General features: G+C 43.5%; 1 protein-coding gene across 2 annotated transcripts in view; it reads right to left on the reverse strand.

Annotated features, from left to right (window-relative positions):
• ABCC4 (ATP binding cassette subfamily C member 4) overlaps positions 1-21,443 on the reverse strand; it is a 186,706-nt gene that overhangs the window by 112,547 nt on the left and 52,716 nt on the right. For both annotated transcript variants that reach the window (XM_052650310.1, XM_052650309.1), the window contains 5 exons: positions 11,397-11,486; positions 10,176-10,339; positions 9,044-9,169; positions 7,464-7,713; positions 2,128-2,229 (listed from right to left, as the gene is read on the reverse strand). In XM_052650310.1, the coding sequence (XP_052506270.1) occupies positions 2,128-2,229; positions 7,464-7,713; positions 9,044-9,169; positions 10,176-10,339; positions 11,397-11,486 (732 nt within the window). The remainder of the gene's footprint in view (positions 1-2,127; positions 2,230-7,463; positions 7,714-9,043; positions 9,170-10,175; positions 10,340-11,396; positions 11,487-21,443) is intronic.

The raw sequence follows: 21,443 nt of genomic DNA on the forward strand, positions 1-21,443 counted from the left end.
TGTTGTGCCCAGAAGGCGGCAGCACTGGACTGCTCACTGCTGCTGGGTCCCCTCCCCTCTTGGTTATCCAGGCTCAGGAAATGCTGGCTCAATAAGCATCATCCGCTGAGCCCTACTTAGGTTTCATGAATGATACCCAGATTCTGAGATATTCCCCCACCTGCCCGGCTGGTTATGGAGGGGAGCAGGTTACAAAGCTCATGTCTTCCTCCAGCCTCCCAGCCCAGCAGGAGTTTCAGTCAGACTCAGCTTCTCTCTAAATCTAAAATGTCTGTGTCCCTCCCCTCTGCCAAGGGCTCTCTCACCTATGACCTAACCTGACAGCCCCTAATTACTAATGACCCCAGCAAGGGACACGATCCTTCCCTAGGCAAGGCCAGAAGGCTGTGATGTACTGTAATTCAAATTGCACAGAAGTATCAGAACATGCTATTAACTTCTTTGGACTAAGAGCAAAAGAGTTCACTTTAAAATGCTGCATAGTTTGGAACAAGATATATTTGGTAATGTTAGCATTTACATAGTAGCCCTTATAATGGAATTTTAATGCTGCTTTTCATAAATGCTTTAACTGTATTATGATGAGAAATACCAAAATAAGAGGGAAAATAGGAGCAACTATCAGGTTGGAAAAGTCACCTTGTTTGAATTTCCATGTGCAAAAGCTATAGGGGTATATTATTATTTATTTGGAAATATACTACTGTTTTGTAGGTGCAGAGGCAGCTACTGAATCTGAAGTAGTGGTATAATACGTAGTGTCACACACTCAAGAGGCATGATATGTAGTGTCACAGGCAGGAAAACACATGAGTCTACAGGGTTTGGACACTTTCACAGCGGTCCCCAATACCACCAACAGAGAGGCTCCTCCACTGTCTGCATAAGTAATTCCCTGCATGGAACTCCTTCTCCTGAACCATGGGTTCTATTTATCCTACTATTCTACACTCTGATTAATTCCCTGATAGCTCAGTTGGTAAAGACTCTGCCAAACCAGTGCAGGAGGATGTGCACAGCGAACTATGGAACCATGGAGGTGGGACACTCTCTTTCAGTCCCTGGTAAAGGGGAGGCACCGCATGTACAAGTTTGAGAGGGGTCCCTATTGTTTTTCTGGTTGTTTTTTTTTTTTTAAGTTAAAGTGAAAGTTGCTCAGTCGTGTCCAACTCTTGCAACCCCATGGATTATACAGTCCATGGAATTCTCCAGGCCAGAATACAGGAGTGAGTAGCCATTCCATTCCCCAGGGGATCTTCCCAACCCAAGGAACTGAACCCAGGTCTCTCTCACTGCAGGCGGACTCTCTACCAGCTGAGCCACAAGGGAAGCCCTTTATTTCATAAATAAACCAAGTGCTGGAAAATCTCCAGTTCTCCCTGTCAGCTTCCACACACTGCAGTCCTTCAACTGGCAATCACTGGTGCTCACCATGCCCACCTGCTGTCTCCTCCCGGCCCCTGGCTGCCAACAAAGTAGCCAGAACCATGCAGAAGCTTAGGATGGGGGAGCCCCCAGCCTAACTCACAGCAAAAAACCTAACTCAGCAGTAAAGAATATGTCTGCAATGCAGGAGACAAGGGTTCAAACCCTGAGTCAGGAAGATCTCCTGGAGTAGGAAATGGCAAGCCACTCCAGTATTCTTGTCTAGGAAATCCCATGGACAAAAGAGCCTGGAGGGCTACAGTCCATGTGGTTGCAAAGAGTCAGACAGGGCAGAGCATGCAAGCGTGGTCTTACTAGGCTGCAGTGATGGTCTGACAACATCAAGGCAAAAAATGTACACTGGTTCCCAAAAACCTGCTGGCTTTAATGACTGGTTGTATATTTGCTGGTTAACCCATATCACACTGAGGCATTTTCTCTCCAATGCTGCAAATTCTACCATTACAAACATATGTACTTTCAGTTCCAAATGGGTTAATAGTTCTCTTGAGAGCAACATGTCAAATGTCTTAGGCTGACTTTAAACTGAATCTCCATCACATGCAAACCTTATTCCTCATTGAGAATTTTTATAACATACTTTCAGTAAATAAATAAATCACATTTATGCCACATATAAAACCTCAACATTCTCCAATAAACCTTTCAGCAGTCAAGATCTTATAATAGAAGGTTTGCTACCTTATCCCAAAAAGCAGTGAAATCTTCAATATTCACGATCATTTTACCATCTGATGGCAATTGAGAGTGTAGCTGTGTTATCTCATCAAGTAACAGGAAGTTCTACAGAAGAAGGAAACACACAGATCAGATTATTTAAACTGTAGGAACAAATAAACAAGAAGAATTGCTTCCTTGGAATCTGCAATAAAAAAACTTTATGCAGCCTACATACTGCTATGCCAACTGTACGTAATGTGTAGTTTACACTAGAACAAACTAGATAATATATACAATATTATACACTATTATAATAACATACAATGAAGTATATGTATATATATACACACATATATACACATATATACACATTATTATAACAATAATAAACTATATTATATATACACACATATTATTATAATAACATACAATAAAGTATATTACATTGTCAGGAAGCATTTAACAGGAGGCTTCCTGTGTGCTGTTTTGGATCTGTCAGGGATTCTCTGCTCCTTCCCAATTCCTGAATATTCAGGATTTAAGAGGAGAGGCAAGCCTCTCCAGGCGGCTGAACAATCCAGGCATTTCCTTCATTAGTTTTTCTATACAGTGATAAGAACCCTCTTCCTTCTTGTGAACCATGTGGTAAAAGTGATTGTTTACAACTCTCTCTCTCTAATATGGATTGCCTATGTTTTGTAAGTCTGGAATTTTCATCTTTATCTTTGCTGAGAATAACTACCTTGTAAGACAGTATATATGCCCACACCATGTTGATTAAAACACCTTTGTTCCATCAGAGCTCTGGTCTGGGGAGGATTGTAACCCCCCACTCAAATAATATCAAAAGGTCTTAAACCCCAAATACTTCAAAACACGACTTTATTTGGAAATAGAGTTGTTGCAGATGTAATCAATTAAGGTGAGCTCACAGTGGATAGGGTGCGTACTGGACCCAGTAAGATTGGTGTCCTTATAAGAAGAGAGACACGGAGACAGAAAATAACCATGTGGTTATGGAGACAGAGGCTGGAGTGATGGCGGTCACAAGTCAAGGAGCTCCAAGGTTTGCCTGCAAACTCCAAAGCCAACAGAGGAGAGGAAATGAGTTACCCTTGTAGGATTCAGGGGGATCCTGACTCTGCTGACACCTTGATTTCAGACTTTTAGGCTCCAAGGCTGTGAAACAACATAATTCTGTGGCTTTAAGCCACTAAGTTTGGGGTACTTTTTATGGCAGCCCCAGGAAATCCATACAGAGACTTAAAAGGACTCTTGCATGAGAGAAAAACAAAATACCCTTGTAAGCAACTTCGGTAATTGTAAGCAAATTTTAAGCAGGATGGATGGGTAATTCTAAGACTGAGAGGCAAACCGAATCCCCACCAAAACAGATGACAACTGACGTGAGGACGTTTGAGAAACAGACCACCACATGAGCAGGGACCTTCTCTGCTAAACATCACGAACAGCCTTCAAGTCCTTGACATCCTCATGCCACAAAGCTACAAATGTGTTTGCACCTTCAACTTCAAAAGAAGAACTGGGAAAAACAACATAAAAACCTGCTTCTGTGCAGGAAAAGGAAGAAGAGGTCCTTGCATCTCTCCAGAGACCAGCTGGTGGGAGTCACAATCCCCTTGTTCCCTCCTCCTCCCATCCAGGTTCACGGAGAACCTGGATCCAGGGCACGGATACTCCTCCCCGCCCTGAGCCCATGTCCAGCAGGAGGAAGGACGGACGGACGGTGGGCTCACCAGGCCTCTGCAGACTCTCAACCACCACAGGCTGAGTTCTCGCTCCACGCCACCTCTCCTATCGTCAGCCATGTACCAGCTCTCGCCTGTTCTGACACAGCTTCTCTCTCTGCCAATTCTCCATTCCTCTTGAAACATAATTTAAGCATCTCACTCACTATTCATTAATTTCAAATACTGATATATATTTTTCCTTTTGCTGGTTCTTTCCCCAGCCCTCCCCACCACCACTGACCCTACCTCAACACAAGTCCCTCTTGATCTCTTTACAGCCCGACTGAACGTGTCCACCACATTTAAACACCCACAATGTCCCACCAGCACCTAAGTCCACAGTCCCCAAGCGGCCTCTGCCTAGATGCCCTGAGTACTAATCTCATCCACCCTTCCAGCCCATCTCAAATGCTAATCCTCCTGGGAACCAGCTCAGAGCCCTGAGGCTGCCACCATCCTCCCCACCTTTGAATCTCCAAAGGGATAGAAAATCATATAGAGGGGAGATACTATGCCTTCATGCACTTACACTGTCCACCTTCAACTAAGACTGAGCCCTGCACAAAGTCAGCCCATCATGGGCATTAGCTAAAGGAAGAGGCTGTACCATGTAGTGGCTGCATGGATTTGACTGTTCACTGACTGCAGGGCTACAGCCTTACACAGTTTGAGTTCACATAGCAACAAGCAAAAGGTTGTACGTGTATATTATCCAACTTGTCTAGACAGAAATTAAAATTTTAGCTTAAGCGTGTTACCAAAAAACTCAATATTCAGTGTGTGTACTGTCAACTAGAAATTCCTCTCTTTCAAAAAAAAACTGACTTAAAAAAAGGAAAAATTATGCCTCAATTGAAGAATTAAATTTATTGAGCATTTGCCCACAAATAATAGGTCTGAGTGGGGAAAGACAGTATAATCTTCCAGAAGTTAAATGAGATTCCAACACATGACCAGCTTGAAAAGGAGCCAAAAGTGCTGGCTGCATTTTTTTTTCCCCAGGGCTCAGGTTGATGAAAAAGCTGGAATTAAATGCCCATTAGAGCCATGAAGTGCAGACCCAGAACAGGTCATGCAGGAAAGTATCGTCAGAACTGCAGCCAAAAAGACTGACTTCCCAGTGGCTACAAAGGGAAAACCTACACAGCGTTCTGAAAACTATTAACCTCCGAGACACATGACACTGAAGACTTTTGGTACTTTTAAGTGAAGACAAGATATTTATAATCCTATTGCAGTAGCACAATGCCAAGGCCTTCAGTCCCCTTTTACTACTAAGAGAAAAATAAAGGGACCACTGCACCCGCTCCAAGGTGGGCAGGGTTGGTGGGTTTCCTCCTCCTACGGCTCCCAGACATGACCTGAGTGGAAATCCTGGGAGATGACCACCCAGGCTATGGAGTACCAGCCTACAGGAGGCACTGGGGCAGCAGGACTCAATACCACACCTTGTTCTAAACTCTACATGGCCACCATGCCTCCAGCCCATCTGTGGTCAAACCCTGCCCAGTTCTGACCACTTGGGTCAGTAAACTCAGCTGACCTTTTCTTCCACTCCTGTTGCCCTTTTGATCTTCTAATTGGGCATGAACATATGCAAGTGAGAGAGAAGGAACCAAGTTCTTGTTCTTCTCCTTCCGGGAGACTTGCCAGCCCTAAAACTCAAAGCAGCCCAGGACTTTGAAGGCTCCCAGGGAGTCAGCATCACTCTACCTGACATGATGCTGGGCAGTGGGGGGCTGGGCAGTGCGGAGCTGGCCATGCATATAGATGGAAGCCCTAGATCAGGGTGAATGAAAGTGCTGGGAGAGTGTCACAGGGCTGCTGGAGGTTTAGCAGCATTTACTTAAATCAAGGACAGAGAAGAAGGTGACCCAGGGGGCCCAACAGAGTGAGCCAAGAGATTCCACCATTCCACATGCCAGAAAGTATGAACAAGGTACTGTTAACAGTGGTTTTAAAAAAAAAGAAATCAGGCTTTGGGCAGAATCCTAGTTCTGTCATCTGAAAGCTGCGTGAGGATGGGTGAGCTATTTTACCCGTTACACAGGAACTTATCTGTAAAGTAGGGATACTAATGTTTATCTCATTCAATTGCCGTCAAGATAAAATCAGATGATGTGTACAGGGTTTAAGAGATCCTGGACCACACAGGGAGCCCTGGCGGCAACAATAACAAAGCCACAGCAACACAACACACATGTAAAGCTTCCATCTGGACAGGTCACCGTGTCATTGAGAACATTACTATGGTCCAAATCCATTTCTAAATGTTCTGCTTCAAGATGTGAAAGCAGAAGGAAATTTGATTGAACTGCATGGACCATTCCTTAACAGTGTTGCTAGAAACCCCATCAGAAAGAAAGATAAACTCAGGGGACCAGAACTGACCTCATATGACTGACTTGTTTTAGGTGCAATGGTTTTTTATACTACAGAAACTTCATAAAATATCTCAGCTTTTATGGCAAGACCAAAACATAAAATCAAAACCACAGCCAAAGCTAATTTCACTAGAGATCTATTATTGGCCAACCGTCACTGTGGAGACATGGGAACAAAACAAATTAGATCTTTTATAAAGCCCAAACACTTAAGTTCATGCCCAGGCTGCCTCACAGAGCCAATTCATCTTCATTTTTGACTGATTCATAAAAACACAAATCCTTAAATATCTACAGGGTCTTATCTTGGTGGTGGAAATTATTCATCTCTGGCAATTTAAAGACACTTTTTAAAAAGAGATCAGGACAGATTGTGGGTATGTTGGAATCACAAGTTTGAAAGGAAGAGGGCAACTAGAGAGGATTAAGCAGCAACAGGAAAAGGGCAGAGACAAAGAGGCAAATCAAAAGGGGAAGCTCAGAAATCAAGTGAAACATCTATGGAGGAAAAGAATCTATTTTCGATACAAAGAACTAAATGAATCTGAGGCCACTCTTTCTGCCCAAGAAGCAGGGATCTCTCAGCAAGTTCCTCCCCTCCCGGACCAGACAGGAATCCTATTCATGCCAGGACTGAGCACAGTCACTACCTAGTCATTCAAAGCAGCACAGGAGATGCAATCTGTTTGCTTCTCCTACTTTCAAACAACTTAATCATCCTGCGTCATCAACAGCCTGTACCCCTGCGACTCATACTACCACCTATAACTGAGCAGGGATCATATGATATTTACAATCCACTCTAAATGGCAACTCCAGTGCTCTTGCCTGGAGAATTCCATGGACAGAGGAGCCTGGAGGGCTGCTGTCCAAGGGGTCGCACAGAGTCGGACACAACTGAAGCAACTTTTCATGCATACATGCACTGGAAAAGGAAATGGCAACCCACTCCAGTACTCTTGCCTGGAGAATCCCAGTGACAGAGTCTCGTGGGCTGCTGTCCATGGGGTCGCACAGAGTCGGACACGACTGAATCAACTTAGCGGCAGCAGCAGCTGTATCAGAAGGCAGGGGAGTACTGAGACATTTTGGAATGACTGCCACCCATGGCACTAAACCTCAGCTAACTGGAACACATTTACACCAAACAAAAAGAGGCAAAAAAAAAAAAAAAAAGACACAAAATCCACCTACAACATAATAAAGTTATGTGTCAGCAAACCTTGATTCTTCGGATGCTGACGAATGCTTCTGACACCTTCTCAACAGCCGAAGGGAAGAAGAGGGTGACTGTCAACCGCACAGCCCCGTACAACGACACCGCCACAAACACACGGCTGGCTGTGATCACGTTGCCAAGGAGGACGTAGGTGGTAAAGGTGACGAAAACGATGATTTTGCTCGCAACAAAAAATGATGCCAAATTCATTCCTCTAAGGTAGGAACTTCTCAGAATCTTGGAAATTTCCTTCCTGGAAAAAAAAGTGTAGGAAATAGGTTTTAAAAGAAGCATCCACATCCAAGACATGAATTCTGTGCCCTGTGTGAGTGGTCCCTTTCTAGGGAGTAGACACAGATTAAGATAATCCATCCCTCACATCCTGGAGACACTGCATACCCAGGGGCTCTGCCCGAGACAAGGACCACATGCTTCATCACTACTTCACTCTTCCAAATAAATGGAGTCTTGATATCACACTTTTAAACATTTTGGGTCAGTTAGACAAGGTTTGAACTTCCATTCAACCAGCATTTGTAACAAGTCCTGGGCTGAGTTCTTCACTGATGACAAAAAGACAAAGCCCGTCCCCACCAGGAGCTCATGAAATCGGAGGAAAGAGAATAAGCAACCCCAAAACTGAGAGACACCAAGACAACAGATAGAGGCAGGGAGCAGAGAAACAAAGAGCAAAGGCATGTTAACTCAGAGCAGTGGCATCAGAGCAGGTCACAGGGTCGAGGAACTTGAGAACCTGAGCTGGAGTCAGTCAGGGCTGGTGGAGGCCAGAGAAGAAGGAAGATGAGAGTGCATCCCCAGCAGAGGGAGGGGCGCTCACAAAGGTGCAAAGGTAGAGGTGACGGGAGCAGCCAGGGAACTCTAAGCACCCTGTGCTGGGGTACAAACACTCATCAGAGGTGTAAAGGAAAGATGGAAAAAAATTCTATAAACAACGCAAAGCATAAAAAAATATTTTTATGGCTCTGTTTGGAATAATACTGATTCATTGGAGAAGGAAATGGCAATCCACTCTAGTACTGTTGCCTGGAAAATCCCATGGACAGAGGAGCTTGATAGGCTATAGTCCATGGGGTCGCAAAGAGTCAGACACGACTGAGCGACTTCAATTTTCATGGCTAATTCATGTCGAGGCTTAACAGAAAACAGCAAAATTCTGTAAAGCAATTATCCTTCAATAAAAAATCAATTAATTAAAGAAAAAAAAAACTGATTCATAAAATCTGGCCTGATACATGTACACTCAACCTCTATAATCTCCCCATCTGTGCTATATAAGTTACAGTTTCAGTTTAAACATCATTTTAAATGCTAACATCTTAAAGCATTGCTCATTTGGGATATACAGTATTAAGAAATATTGTTTTAATTTCTATAAGAAGCATATATATCTATTCCTTTACTCAAATGATACCTCTCCTATTCGACTTAACCTCCTGCCACATGTAATAAAGGTGAACTAAAGAGTATTTAAGCTCACCTTAATCTGAAAACTTGGTAAGACTTCTAAACCACTCAGTAAATATGAAATAAACCAGAAAATACATGTATGTACAAAAACTTACCTTCTCAAATTGGTGATAAGGTCTGCAAAAGACTTTTCCCAAGCATACATTTTTATTATTCTGATGCCAGTTATAACTTCATTCATGGTCCTGATCCTGGTGTCTGTGAAGGCTGCGGTCTTACTCCTAAGGGGACAGACATGAGAGACGAGCCTTAGTGACCACAGCAAGAATTTTCTTACCGACAGCAGCAGGGGCACAGCCAAGCACCAGGGATCAACTGATTCCCTACAGCTCTCCTAAGCTGACAACACAGGCAGGTCCTACTCAAAGCACAGACGGAGGAAGACTTCAATTAGGGAGTCAACCATTCAGCCCACTTCAAGAAGTAACCTGGAGAACTTCACAGTATTGGCTAAGGAAGACCTGAAATGAGTCAGATACAAACCACCTGCCCAAGGAGGTCGTGGTTGGGTAGAGAAGTCAGAAAGACACCCAAACCTAACAGGAAGACAGTGTTGGTGATGTAATAAAATAGGAGTAAAGTGCTGGGGAGCAGAAAAGATGGGGTTGTTAAAATGGCACTGGGAAAGGACAGCAAGAAAAGCTTCAGAGACCTGGTAGCATTAGAACAGGGCCTTGAAGGATGAGGAACCCAGCTTTCCACAGCAAAGGTAGGAAATGAAATTCCAAGGAGAGAAAAACACCACGTGAAAATGTATACACACAAAAAAAACTTTAACGTGCTTCAAATAGCACAAGATCTCCATCACCTGACAACCTGGACAATGACCCACCTCCAAGCTCTAATTTATCACCATTAGGCCCTTAACCACCAGTCTCTTTTCTATCACAAACGCTGCTGGGACTGTGGTACTTTACAAAGTCATATTTAAGATTGTTTTCGCTCTTTGGGTGCTTATAACGTAGTATTAAAAACAAGATACGTACAACGCATACACACCTGAAAATGGCTCTAGCACAAGCATAACAAAAATATATGCATCTGGAACTGGGCCTCTAAGGTTATTACTATTTAATAAAGTTTAAATAACATTTAAGGTACATTCTGCTGAAGGACACTCCACTTATTCAGGTTTGGTGCCTGGAGGAGCCAGCAAACGACTCCAAGCAGATGGTCGATGTTAATCAATTACATATTAGCAATTTTTTAAACCAGTGTTTGTCTTACCGGAGTGACGAAAACAACTTCCCGATGCAGCTTTGCAAAGGCAGGAGAATAATGAGAACCGCCATCCCAGCAAGACATGATATTCCTATTTCCATCCAGAGCAGGGCGGTCACTACGATAGCCTGCAGTGGCCCTGCCCACAGAAAGTGCAAGAATATCGTTACCTTAAAAGAAAAAGACAAAGCCTTCTTAGGACTATACAAAAACAAAACCTATAAGGACACAATTTAAAACAATCTCCTGTCAAAGAACAGATGGGGACTGAAACAGAAATGATCGCAGTGGGTTTTAAGCCTGCTAAAGCAGAAATCTAAGCATCTGCCCGAGATGCTGCTGTTCCAGGGCAGCACAAGGTCAGCTGCAGGAATGTCCTGGAAGAAGCTGACTGGCAGCCCCTGGAAGATTTTAATTTTGTCTACCCCGGAGGTGACCTCGAGGTTTCCCCAAACCCTGTCCATTTCAGAATTCAGTCCTTGTGTCCCTCCAGCTGCCCGGCACCCCAGGAAAGTCTATTTCCCCCACACTCTCCAGTAATCATTTGTGTATGTTCCTCCCTAACAGGCTGTGGCTTCTCCAGGGCAGAACCTAAATCTTATGCACCCCTGAAACTGAGTAGGGGCCTCTGCTCATGTTTGATGAATGAATAACTGAAAGAGAAGTGTCTAATGCAATATAGATTTGACTAGAAGCTACAATGCCCTGGGTAGTGTGATCTATTCATAAAGCGTAAAAAAAGATTGCAATGGGACAGTGGAGAGTAGGTTGCCTCTGGCTAGGGACCACCCAGTTGGCATTACTCCTCACAGGCTCCCTATGCAGCAGGCACTGAACAGGGCACAGGGGAAAGAACAACCCCTGCCCACCAGGCCTTCATCACCTAGAAAGGAGGAAGACAGTTCAAGCAGCAAACTGATATCATGTGCCAAGAAGGGCCACGCCAGAAGGACCCCTAACCAACGGGGACAGTAACCAAGCTGGGCAAGAACTCTGCTATCAGTCTATTACTGAAGCATGTTGTATACAATGTCAGAAAAACAAAATTCTTTTCTACAGAGCAATACACATGATTATATCTAAGTTGCACACAGAGGAAATGAGCTAGATAAAGAGAACTCTTGTCTTATGTCCTCAACAGAACCCTGGCTCTAGAATCTGGCATCCCAATAAGCTGAACGCAGTGAGAAGGATGGAAAATGGAAGAGGATCCCTTGGGCAGCTTACCTGATCAAACTTGTTCACGTCATTGGACAGCAGGTTGACTATCTGGCCTGTGGTGGTCTTCCCCATGGCCGAGTTACTCAAGCGAAGGGCCTGAAATGAAAGAGATACAGAATTGGATTTCTGTGGTGATACCAAGTCACTCCTGGAACGTAACACAACAGAGCACGTTTTGATGGGGTCTTGAGCTATGTCAGGTTGAGGAGTGTGACCCCTGACAGCGGGGTTCTAGGGACCCACGTTTGTCCTTCAACCCCTCAATGTGGTGACAGCCACGTCCACAAGGACAGCAAACAGACAGAAACAAAGCCCCCAACCCTGTCTTGTTTTTGTTCTTGTTTGGATGAATTTGGACATGGGCAAAATATAAACAGATATATTAAAAGGTTCCTATTTACTTTTTAAAGGCAATTTTACATACAAATAAATGATAATTTTTCATGCAGAAAACACATGTTTTGAAGAAGTAGATATTTGATCCCTAATTTTAACAACTAAAAGAAGGCAGAACTGCACACCAATTCTGACTTTAAACTGATCATCAAAGGGAAAAACAAAAAAATCCACCTAATGGGAATCAATGGACCAAAAGGCTGGTTTTGGAACAAAAGTTAACATGAAGCAATTATAACACTGCAGCCAACACAGAAATCAAGAATCGGTCACAAGAGAATCACTGAGATGCTACACAGGATAAAAAAAACAGAACATGATGCGACAGTAGTATTATTAACAACGAAGACATGACTTACAAGCAAATCTGTCCAGATTTATGCTTCCAACCATGAACGAATAAAGGGTATTGGACTTGCCCTCCATTGCAAAACTATGAAGCTGGACAAAATATACGAAGCACCTGTTTTCAGGCAGTGAAAGACCAGCAGTGCAGGACTGTGACCCCCGGGAAGAAGTGTGCCCTGTGACTGGCTTGTTTTCTCCCTGGGGGTATATTGTGCCCAAGCAGAGGTCAAGTGTCACTGAACTGAAGAGGAAGAAATGGATGTTGTAAGTTGCAGAAACAGCTGTCATTTGGGTAGGAAGAGCAGAGGATAAGTCCAGAACATATTGTGGGGATTTCCCAAGGGGCTTTGCCCAAACCTCACTGTATGTGAACAGAGGCAGACTCCACGGGGCCTCAATGAGGTCACTCAGTGCCAGGAGACAGCAGATTCTACCCCACGACAAGAAAATCTTCCTAATAAACAGCTCAGACATCCACTTCAGCTGTCAGGAACAACATGACTTACAAACTAGAGTAAGAACCATGTACTTGGACGAAGTTCAAAATGGAAATAACTGCCTCAGACAGACTAACAGAACCGATCTAACAGGAATTCCGTATCAGAACAAAACTCAATATCATCTAATCCAAGGCTTGTTGTTTTTTAGTCACTCCGCTGTGCCCAACTCTGCGACCCTGTGGACTATAGTCCACCAGGCTCCTCTGTCCATGGGATTTTCCGGGCCCACCAAATAAAACTTAATTCTCAACTCCTAGGTACTGTTTTTTCTTCGGTCCACACACTGCTGCCCATTAATTATAGAAAATTAATCTTCAGTTCTAATAAAGTGTGTGCATGCGTGCTCAGTTGCATCAGTCGTGTCCGACTCTTTGCAACCCTATGGACTGTAGCGTGTCAGGCTCCTCTTTCCAAGGAATTCTCCAGGCAAGAATACTGATGTGGGTTACCATTCCCTCCTCCAGGGGTCTTTCCAACCCAGGGATCGAACCCGCATCTATAGGTTATAGTAAAAACAGTTCACATCCAGTTTAGAGAAAACAACATACAAATTAATGCTATTATTTTAGTTCTATATTTACTTAACATGTTACAAGGGGATATTATCAATATTTGGTTAAATTTGTTTTCCTTGTGGAAGCAAAATAGTTCTACCATGAGAACAATAAAAGGCAAACCAACTGGAACAAATCTGCTGTATAAGTCAGACCCTAAATTAGTTAAGTTAATTAATAAGTTGTTAACTTTTAATAAATCAAGAACTTCTAAATATTAACAATTATAAAAGCCTACCAATTTTTTTTAAGAGACAAAGGATATGTACAGGAAATTCACTAAAAAAGAAACACAGAATGTTAATGAAAATTTGCTAATAATCAAATATACTCAAAATATGACATCCAAGTTTGGCAGCTGTGTAGGAACATTTCATTTCACCAAAGAGAATATAAGCAGTTAACTCTCGAAGGAAACCTGGCATATCAAAAGTTCTGCAATGCACACACCCTGAGAAATTAAGGATGTCTCGAAAGGTTTGGCTTTAATCAGGTTCATTTGCACTGCTATTTGTTAATATATAAATCTGGAAATGATCTAAATGTCAAATTACTAAAAATTAGAAAACAATCTAAATATCTAATTACTGATTATTCTAGAATTCACATGGCCATTAAGAACAATACTATGAATTGTGGAGTATTCATTCCATCGAAGCAGGGATCTATTTATGCGGAGGTGGAGGATAGGGAGTAGAGAAATTACATATGGGACAATTAAGAGAACTCTATGATGAAAGTGAAAGAGGAGAGTGAAAAGGTTGGTTTTCTGAAAACACTCAGAAAACTAAAATCATGGCATCCGGTCCCATCACTTCATGGCAAATAGATGGGGAAACAGTGGAAACAGTGGCTGACTTTATTTTTCTGGGCTCCAAAATCACTGCAGATGGTGACTGCAGCCATGAAATTAAAAGACGCTTACTCCTTGGAAGAAAAGTTATGACCAACCCTAGATAGCATATTCAAAAGCAGAGACATTACTTTGCCGACTAAGGTCCGTCAAGGCTATGGTTTTTCCAGTGGTCATGTATGGATGCAAGAGTTGGGATGTGAAGAAATCTGAGCGCCTAAGAATTGATGCTTTTGAACTGTGGTGTTGGAGAAGACTCTTGAGTCCCTTGGACTGCAAGGAGATCCAACCAATCCATCCTAAAGGAGATCAGTCCTGGGTGTTCATCGGTAGGACTGATGTTGAAACTGAAACTCCAATATTTTGGCCACCTGATGCGAAGAGCTGACTCATTTGAAAAGACCCTGATGCTGGGAAAGATTGAAGGTGGGAGAAGGGGACGACAGAGGATGAGTTGGTTGGATGGCATCACCGACTCAATAGACATGGGTTTGGGTGGACTCCGACAGTTGGTGATGGACAGGGAGGCCTGGTGTGCTGAGGTTCATGGAGTCACAAAGAGTCGGACACGACTGAGTGACTGAACTGAACTGATAATCTAGGCCAAAACATAAATTTTGTTCAACTTTTTAAAAAATATAGTTTAAGAACTATTAGTCATTCCATTTGAAAAATAAACGTCTCCTTTCTCAACTGTTTTGAATCAGATGTGAAACTCCATAACCCACATATGGACACACAAATATCACCATCAAAGGAGGAGAAAAGAATGTTCTTTGCACATGAATTGAGTTTTCCAGACTAGTGAGAAGTACTAACCCTTTAAGAATCCAATGTTCATTTGAACAGCATCTTCCCCCAAACTCTGCTGCAGTCAGCCTTTAAAACCAAAGACGAGAACTCAGTTGACCATTTTAATGCTGCACTCTCCTCATCACCAGCAAGACTTTTTTCCAGTGCCGATGACCCTCAGTGCATAGAAGCGCTTCTGTCCCACGGAATGCTCCAAATGACCAAGGTTTTTGGGTTTTTCATATATTACAATTATATCTTTTCCCCTGCCATCAGGTTATCCCTTCAACTGACTAGCTCACCATTACCTACTGCTATTTCTAAACTAGGTTTTGGCATCATAATATCATAAGTGAATCAGAGTAGCAGAGTAAGAACCTAAAGGACTCAGAATAGAAAGCAGACTCAGACTGTGGTCACTTATTTTGCATTTGGCTTATTTCCTGATTCATGGCCCTGCCCCTAGAATTGAGCATGTCAGATAATGGGAATTATTCCAACAGGTAACTAGGGTGAGTGTACATTTAGCTCACCTGAAATAGAATACTGCTGTATTTTTTCCAGAGTGTTGCCTAGAGTTGCTGTCATACCTGCTTCCATGATTGCATAATCTAAAGCCATTCATCTCTGCTTTTGAGGGGAGGACGCAGAAACTGCCTAATATCTTTCACCAGCATGACCATAATGGGTGACTATTAAACTAATGAGACTGCCATAAAACTAATCACATTGCCTCTATGGTTGTGTAGATTAAAAAAAACTCACTGCAGGAAAAAAAAAACAAAGTCAATACAAGATCAACCACCTGCTGTTCTCCCATCTCACAACTCCGCTGCCTTTTTCTTCTTGCTGGCCTGATTTTCCATGGCTGGCTCGCAAACCAGCACAACCTACTCAGCTCTCTACAAGCTTTGAAGGATGTGGCAATTAGCTCCTGCAAGTACCTTTAGCTTTCGTCTAAATCCACAGCACCTCCTGGAGGCACCAGAACACCACGTATAGCTGACAAGTGAGCATCTGAGCATGAAAACCAAAATGTGGACTCCAAGCAACCCAGGCTCTCCCGGTGGCTCAAAAAGTAATCCTGCAATTCCATCCCAGAGCTGGGAAGATCCCCTGGTAGAAGGGAATGGCAACCCACTCCAGTATTCCTGCCTGGAAAATCCCAGGGACAGAGGAGACTGGTGGGCTACAGTCCATGGAGTTGCAAAGAGTCGGACACAACTGGGCAACTAACACTTAAAGTAAAGTGCCACTGGTGGGTGGAAGCCGCTGATACCACCCTGAGGTCAGGCTAAGGATGTGAACCCCTCAGGAGGAGTTTCTGCATATTCTCAGACCTCATCCTCTCGAAGGGCTTTGAGTCACTGAGATGATACCCTGGGAACTCCCCTGCCCCCCGCCTGGGATCAGGGAACTTTTATGGCAAGGGGGCAGAGCTCACACCTGGACACATCCCTCCTAGAGCTACAAAATACAAAGAAACTATATGGGACTAAAAACAACTGTGCTCATGTGCAGTTGGGGCAAATTCTGGACCAAAAGATACAAAAAAGACAAAAAGAACCAACTGCCATTTCTAAAGAGCTGGGACCTAAACCAAAGGTGTGGCAAAAACAATGCGCCCCTCCCCCACACTCAATACCACAAAGGGATTTGCAAACCACCTAAGGCTACGGTTTTTCCAGTGGTCATGTATGGATGCAAGAGTTGGACTGTGACGAAAGCTGAGTGCCGAAGAATTGATGCTTTTGAACTGTGGTGTTGGAGAAGACTCTTAAGAGTCCCTTAGGAGGCAAGGAGATCCAACCAGTCCATTCTGAAGGAGATCAGCCTTGGGATTTCTTTGGAAGGACTGATGCTAAAGCTGAAACTCCAGTACTTTGGCCACCTCATGTGAAGAGTTGACTCATTGGAGAAGACTGATGCTGGGAGGGATGCAGGAGGAGAAGGGGACGACTGAGGATGAGATGGCTGGATGGCATCACGGACTTGATGGACGCGAGTCTGTGTGAACTCCGGGAGTTGGTAATGGACAGGGAGGCCTGGCGTGCTGTGATTCATGGGGTCGCAAAGAGTCAGACACGACTGAGCGACTGAACTGAACTGACTGAAACTACCCCTCCAGCCTGATCCCTGACCCACCACAACCCTCACCCCATTTAAGGAATGAACTTGCCCTCCTCACTTGGGGAGGGAACAAGAGAACGGGTTTTACATCCTACAACCAGTGCAGGAGCCCCAGTACAACCTTGCCTGAATTTCTTTTGGGGCCTCTAGGCAATTTCTCTTTCCTTGGGGAAGACCAAGAACCCTGGTCGGGATCAAGGTGAGCTAGGGCAACAGAAAAGAGGAAAACCACAGAAAGGGTGGAAAACTCCACAATGAAGAGAGAGGAGATCCAAGAACATGCATAAATATACATTTAGGGCTCAGCAAGAGAAGACAGTCTTAATGAGAATACAAATCAACCATGACCCCAAAGGGAGGCAGGGGAGACTTCTATCAACATTTTCCTTTAATGAATCATGTTTCCCTACACCTAAAAATTAATAATCTATCTTCTCAAATGGAATATTCAGTAGTAAGAATTTATACGTGGGGCCATATGCTGTCTTTTACAGCAACTAAACTGAGAACCATTTTTCCAATTATTTTATTGTTAGTATGTGTCCTTTCAGATCAAAAGAATACAAAGGGAAAACAACATACCCACTCTAAACTCACTGAGGGTAAATCATTTCACTGAGAATTTGTCAAAATGGTAATATTCGGTAAGGGTTTTTCCTTTTTCCTAATGTTTTCTACGTAGCAAAGTGTTGAATTTGATTGAGGACAATCAATAAACCTAAAGTAATCAATGGTGCTCACTTTTATAATGTCACAGAACTAGCTGCATTACCCTTCCCTTGGAAGCTTTCAGAAAATGAAATCTGTGCAGCAGAAAAGAAAAACAAAATGACAAAAGTAGGAGATGCTCCCTAAATAATGTTTTCAATATACAGTTTTACAACCAAACATACTGAGAGCAGCGATGCCTCAATTTCTCTTACTGATGCAGATGTGAAGCAATTAGGAGAAAAATGCAGAGAGCCAAGAGCACAAGCTCCTCCCAGAAAGCCATCTTTACACACTCTTTACCCAGTTCCATGTCCCTAAAACCCACCTTCTCCCACTCACTGGAGTGGAGCATATAAAATACCAGATGGTATCCAGAGCTATAAATTCCCAGAGGTCACAAGCAAAGAAAACGGCCTAGTTAGTTCAGCTAATGAGTCCCAGAGGGAGAAGTAAGCAGGGGATGAAGGCTTCAAAACAGAACCAAGGCAGAGCTGATTGCTCAGAATGGCACCCGGAGAGGATGCCAGTCTCTCTGAAATGCCTTCCTTTTCCTCCATGACTAACTCAAAGTCATCACCACAGCTGAGGGCTGGGCTGAACATTAAATTGTTTCCAATAAATACTGAGTACATGTATGACCTCTACCCTTTCAAAAAAAGCTAACCTAGCTTTGAGGACAAAGTAATAAGCCAGCCATCCAAGGACGATTCCACATATGTGAGGTTCCTCGAACAGACGAATAGATTCAGATAGAAAGTAAAATGGAAAGCTGCCACTCACGAGGCAGAGACCTGATGATGCTTGGTGGTGATGCCTGCCCAACAGTGTGAATGGACTTAATACCACTGACTCAACTGTAGACTTGAAAACGGCAAACCTAGTCAATTTTATGTTTTGACTGTTTGAAACAATTTAAACAACAGTGACCTCTGAAGACCAAAATAACCACCAATCAAAAACTGTAAACGCAGTGAAATATTTTGAAGAATGAAGGAGACGTGAAACACAGGTAGAAAAAAAAATTAGAATGTTTAAAAATAGGTATGAGTCATGATTGCATCACAAACCCCAGGGAAAGGAGAAAAGAATATACATGCTGTTCGTTCCCTTTCCAGGGAGACACCACATCTCCACCAGCCCGACCTGGTCTGCTGGTCCCTTCACCATTCGCCAGTAGTTTCCTAAACTTTCTCCATGATTAAGAATCCCTGGGGCACAGGTTAAACAAATACAGATTTCCAGGCCCCTTCCTTAAAAAATGCTAAGGGAAGGACTTCCCTGGTCCAGGGGCTAAGACTCCATCCTCCCAATGCAGGGGGCCTGGGTTCAATCCCTGGTCAGGGAACTAAGATCCCATAGGCCATAAGATGCAGGCTGCAGGGAGGAGTAGTTGGGCTATATGGAAGTGTAGCAGGAAACTGACATTACCATATGTAAAGGTAACAAATGGGAATTTGCTTTGTGACTTGGGGGAACTCAAACATAAAGGGGTGGGAGGTGGGAGGGATGTTCAAGTGGGAGGTGCATTGCTAAGTCTCTTCAGTTGTGTCTGACTGTAGACTGCCAGGCTCCTCCTTCCATGTAATTTTCCAGGCAAGGATACTGGAGTGGGTTGCCATTTCCTTCTCCAGGGGAATCTTCCCATCCCAGGGATCAAACTTAGGTCTCCCACACCGCAGGCAAACTCTTTACCATCTGAGCCACCAGGGAAGCCTGAGATTTAGAAACCCGCCTCTTAAAACAGAGATACTCTAGTCTTGTCTTGGAAAAGACGAATAGCTCAGTTGGTAAAGAATCCACCTGCAATGCAGAAGACCCCAGTTCAATTCCTGGGTCGGGAAGATCTGCTGGAGAAGGGATAGGCTAGCCACTCCAGTATTCCTGGGCTTCCCTAGTGGCTCAGGTGGTAAAGAATCTGCGGGAGACCCGAGTTCCCTGGGTTGGGAAGATCCCCTGGAGAAAGGAAAGACTACCCATCTAGTATTCTGGCCCTGTACAGTCCATGGGGTCACAAAGAGTCAGACATGACTGAGCAACTTTGACTTTGACTTTCAAAGCCTAAGAGGGCTTCCCTGATGGTTCAGATAGTGAAGAATCTGCCTACAATGAAGGGAGATGCAGGAGACCTGGGTTTGATCCCTGTGTAGAGAAGCTCCCCACCTGGAATAGGAAATGGCAACCCACTCCAGTATTCTTGTCTGGAGAATCCCATGGACAGAGGAGCCGGGCCAGCTACAGCCCACGGGGTTGCCAACCGTCAGACACAGCTGAGTACACGCAGCACACACAGTACATACCCAAACTTAGGTGTTTAGTTACAGTAACTTTTGATGGAAGGGTATAGGAATTTTGTTGTTGCTGAGGAATTTTTGAAAGAAAGCAGGGATTAGCAATTAGCTTTCCAGACTGGTTACCTAGTAAAAACCTATTAAACACAGCCCACCTCCAGGGGTACACATATTGTCACTATGGGACGGGCACAGCTCAAGTGGAACAGTGTGCTACCAAACTCGGTCTCCCAAACAACTGCAACAAAATAAATGCTGTCTGGGGTACCTTTGGCATAGGCAGCCAAGAAAAAAACATGGATCAAAAAGACATTCCATGTAAGGCCATGAACACAAACATCTTTCACCCTAGGACTAGCGAACACAGTGAGTCCATTACTATGTGTCGCTGGATAAAGACTGGAAAAGAATCTACAAAAATGATGCCTGCCATTACAGGATGTTGGTGTTTGGGGTATTTCCTCCCAAATTTTGAAATAATGGTAAGCAAACCAGCGAAGCTTAAGAAACAGCCGAAGTTTCAGGGCAGACTGCCTTTGTGGATTCCTATCAGAACTAGGATTTCCTAACCAATACTTTTCTCCCCTTCTATAATAAACCCCTGCGAGCTGAATCCTTTCTTTTCTCCATCTCTGATGAATACTGTAATGCATTAAAAGGTCCACAACTAATTCATTTTGCTATTTTGTCTAACATGTACTGTACTACATCAATTCACATATGAGATGAAATAAGACATTATTCTTTTCTTTCAGTGACCCACCACTCTCACTAAACTCTTCACTAAATGGGCAAAATAGTAAGAATGAAATGAAGGAATGAATAGCCAGACGTGATGTCCTTTCCAATCATTTTTTCAGCTGACTCACAACTTCACATGTACCCACACACAACAGCCTTCCATTGTATTTTCCATTGTATTTTCCTAAATCACTACTCTGATCATTTACTACCTTAATCAAAATTTCCAAGGGTTCCCCTTCACCAGCTCAGTAACTCCAACAGCCTTCAGCTCATGATCAAGACTCTGGTCCCAATGTTCCTTTCTAGATGTATGTTGGAGCCTCCTGCTACGCCAACTGTGCTTCTATAATTCCCTGAATAAATCATTTTGGCTTTCTACTGGAACACTGCTCCATGCATGGACTGGCCCCCTGCAGGCATATACACTGACACAGAATAACAGACATGCGCACATCACTCCACCCATTGAAGGGGTCCTCTCCTAAATCATTAAGTCTGTACACTTGTCTACCACTTAACACCCATATTTCTATTTCGTCTAATTGTAGGTATTCTAGCCTTCTGGGACTGACTGCCAGTAATCAAGATGACAGGAATGTGTGAACACTAGCTAAATACCAGGCACTTCGTTAAATGCTTTACACAGATTGGCTCATTTAATCCTCTCTACAACCATAAGAGTTGGGTACTATCACAAATGAGGAAATGTAGGCTCAAAGCAGTTAGCCTCAGGCTAA

Source organism: Budorcas taxicolor, chromosome 12 (genome assembly GCF_023091745.1).
Source record: "Budorcas taxicolor isolate Tak-1 chromosome 12, Takin1.1, whole genome shotgun sequence".
Taxonomy (NCBI): domain Eukaryota; kingdom Metazoa; phylum Chordata; class Mammalia; order Artiodactyla; family Bovidae; genus Budorcas; species Budorcas taxicolor.